Here is a 2,500-nt window from a genome sequence, read left to right on the forward strand (position 1 = left end):
ACACCTGTACACACACAAACAGACACACACACACACACTCACACACCTGTACACAAACTCACACACACACTTATTCACACACACACACACACACCTCTTCTCTCTCTCTGGAACACACACACACAGCATTATTATTTTAGCTATCATCAACACGTCAGTACAACACACACACACACAAACACACACACACACACACACACACACACACACACACATACACACACACACACACAGACAGACACACAGACAGACCACACAATGAGTTGACAACTTTTACCGTCTTGGAATTTGGAAAACATGTTAACCCAAGTCAGCTCTGGTTCGTACAGTCCACACACTTTAGTTGTTACATCATCTATATAAACCACTTCTGTGTGTTATAACTGAGTTATAAGGAGTCTGTGACATGTTATAAACATCTATATAAACCACTTCTGTGCGTTATAACTGAGTTATAAGGAGTCTGTGACATGTTACAAACACAGTATATAGTGACTCTCAGGGGGTTGGTTTGGGGGACAGGAGAGAGTCTAATCCCAGCACAGGGTAAAAATGTGTGTGAGCAGACACTGGATACACACAAGGTGTTAGTTACACACCATAATTCCACCAGGGTGACACACACACCCTCCACTCCTCCACTTTAACTAGCAGGAAAACACACACACACACACACGTATGTACACACATGCAAGCACACAAACATACCACACCAAGGTGTCACAGATAGCACAAGTGGAATATTCCAAATCTGTCCACGCCTATGTGTGTGTGTGTGTGTGTGTGTGTGTGTGTGTGTGTGTGTGTGTGTGTGTGTGTGTTCATGTTCATGTTCATGCAGGCATGTGCGAGTGTGTCTTCGTGTGTGTGCGTGCATGCGTGCGTGCAAGAGTGTGTGTGTGTGTGTGTGTGGTGGTGCCACTCTGGAGAAGATTTAGGGCGGAGAAGTTATGGATGGAGAAAATGTCAGTGGGGTATCAACGGGAGGGAACATCACAGGTCAGGGGTCACACCACAGGAGGACTGGACCTCTGGGGTGAAAGGTCACAGGGTTAAAATGATTAACGAGGGTACGAGAGATTGTGCTTAATTTTTTTTTTACAGAAATCAAGATGCTTTCTTTTTTCTCAGGCTTGCGTTTCTTTGCGGCCCTGTGACATAAGAGAAAGCATGCGTTAGGATGCAGGTTCCCACAGCTTCACACACACTCATGACGGCCTCACACACACACTCCTGACGGCCTCACACACACACTCCTGACGGCCCCACACACACTCCTGAAGGCCTCACACAAACTCCTGTGACATAAGAGAAAGCATGCGATAAGATGCAGGTTCCCAGAGCTTCACACACACTCCTGACGGCCCCGTACACACACTCCTTACAGCCCCACACACACTCCTGACGGCCCCACACACACACTCCTGACGGCCCCACACACACTCCTGACGGCCTCACACACACTCCTGAAGGCCTCACACACACTCCTGACGGCCAGCTTTGCCATAGAAACCAGAGATGCTCTTTAAGGGGAGATTCCAATCTTCAGGTGAATTGCGTAATGGCCGTGGGGTTTCCGAGGGGAGGCCAGATCTATTTGACTCAGTACCCTGAACAAACTCGGTTCTATTTGACTCAGTACCCTGAACAAACTCCGTTCTATTTGACTCAGTAACCTGAACAAACTCCTATTTGGTGAAAACAGTTTTGCCTCCTGACAACTAGACTCTAACGGTGCACGTGACCCAAGATACGTTTTTGCCAGTAGAAAACTAAACTGCTAGGATTGTCATCTCCCCCTTTAAGAACATCTCTGCAGCAGCTCAGACAGGCGTTACAGGGTGATGTCATCAGTGGAGATGCATACGGCCATACGGCCAAACCCAATCAACCCCCATCCCCCCCATCAGACCATCAGATCATCACACCATCAGATCATCACATCATCACACCATTACACCATTACACCATTACAAGCACATTCAGGTGGACGAAACATTCTCTAACAAATCCATTCAGTTATTCTATGAGCAGTGTTGTCAAGCAGATGGGGTCCCCCCTTATGTGCCGTGGTTCTGCTTAAGGTTCCTTCCTGACTAACAGGGAGTTTTTTCTTGCCCGTGTTGCCATTGTGCTTGCACTAAGGGGGTTCAGGCTCTGGGCTCTGTAAAGCGCCTAGAGACAATTGTATTGTTATGGCGCTATATAAATAAAATTTAATTGAATTGAATTGTCTGAAGTAACTTTATAATCATTTAAACTAATTTGAGTTCTTCTCCCCCAACATAGCACCAGTGTCACTTTGACCTGACAGAAAATACTTACGAGTACTGGCCCATCCTCCGCACAACCACCACGATGATCACGATGACCACAATCACAGCAATCAGAGCACCAATCACAATCCCCACGACCTGGCCTGAGCCCATCCCTTCTGCGAGATGGAGAGAGAGAGAGAGAGAGAGAGAGAGATGGAGATGGAGAGAGAGAGAGAGAGAGG

General features: G+C 47.1%; 1 protein-coding gene across 1 annotated transcript in view; it reads right to left on the bottom strand.

The window, feature by feature from the left end:
- Positions 1-2,321: 2,321 nt before the first annotated feature.
- Positions 2,322-2,500, bottom strand: part of si:ch211-156j16.1 (uncharacterized protein LOC564557 homolog) — an 11,981-nt gene continuing 11,802 nt past the window's right edge. Inside the window, exon 4 of the mRNA XM_031565587.1 lies at positions 2,322-2,434. Within this exon, the coding sequence (XP_031421447.1) occupies positions 2,322-2,434 (113 nt within the window). The remainder of the gene's footprint in view (positions 2,435-2,500) is intronic.

The sequence above is a fragment of the Clupea harengus genome, chromosome 4 (assembly GCF_900700415.2).
Source record: "Clupea harengus chromosome 4, Ch_v2.0.2, whole genome shotgun sequence".
Taxonomy (NCBI): Eukaryota; Metazoa; Chordata; class Actinopteri; order Clupeiformes; family Clupeidae; genus Clupea; species Clupea harengus.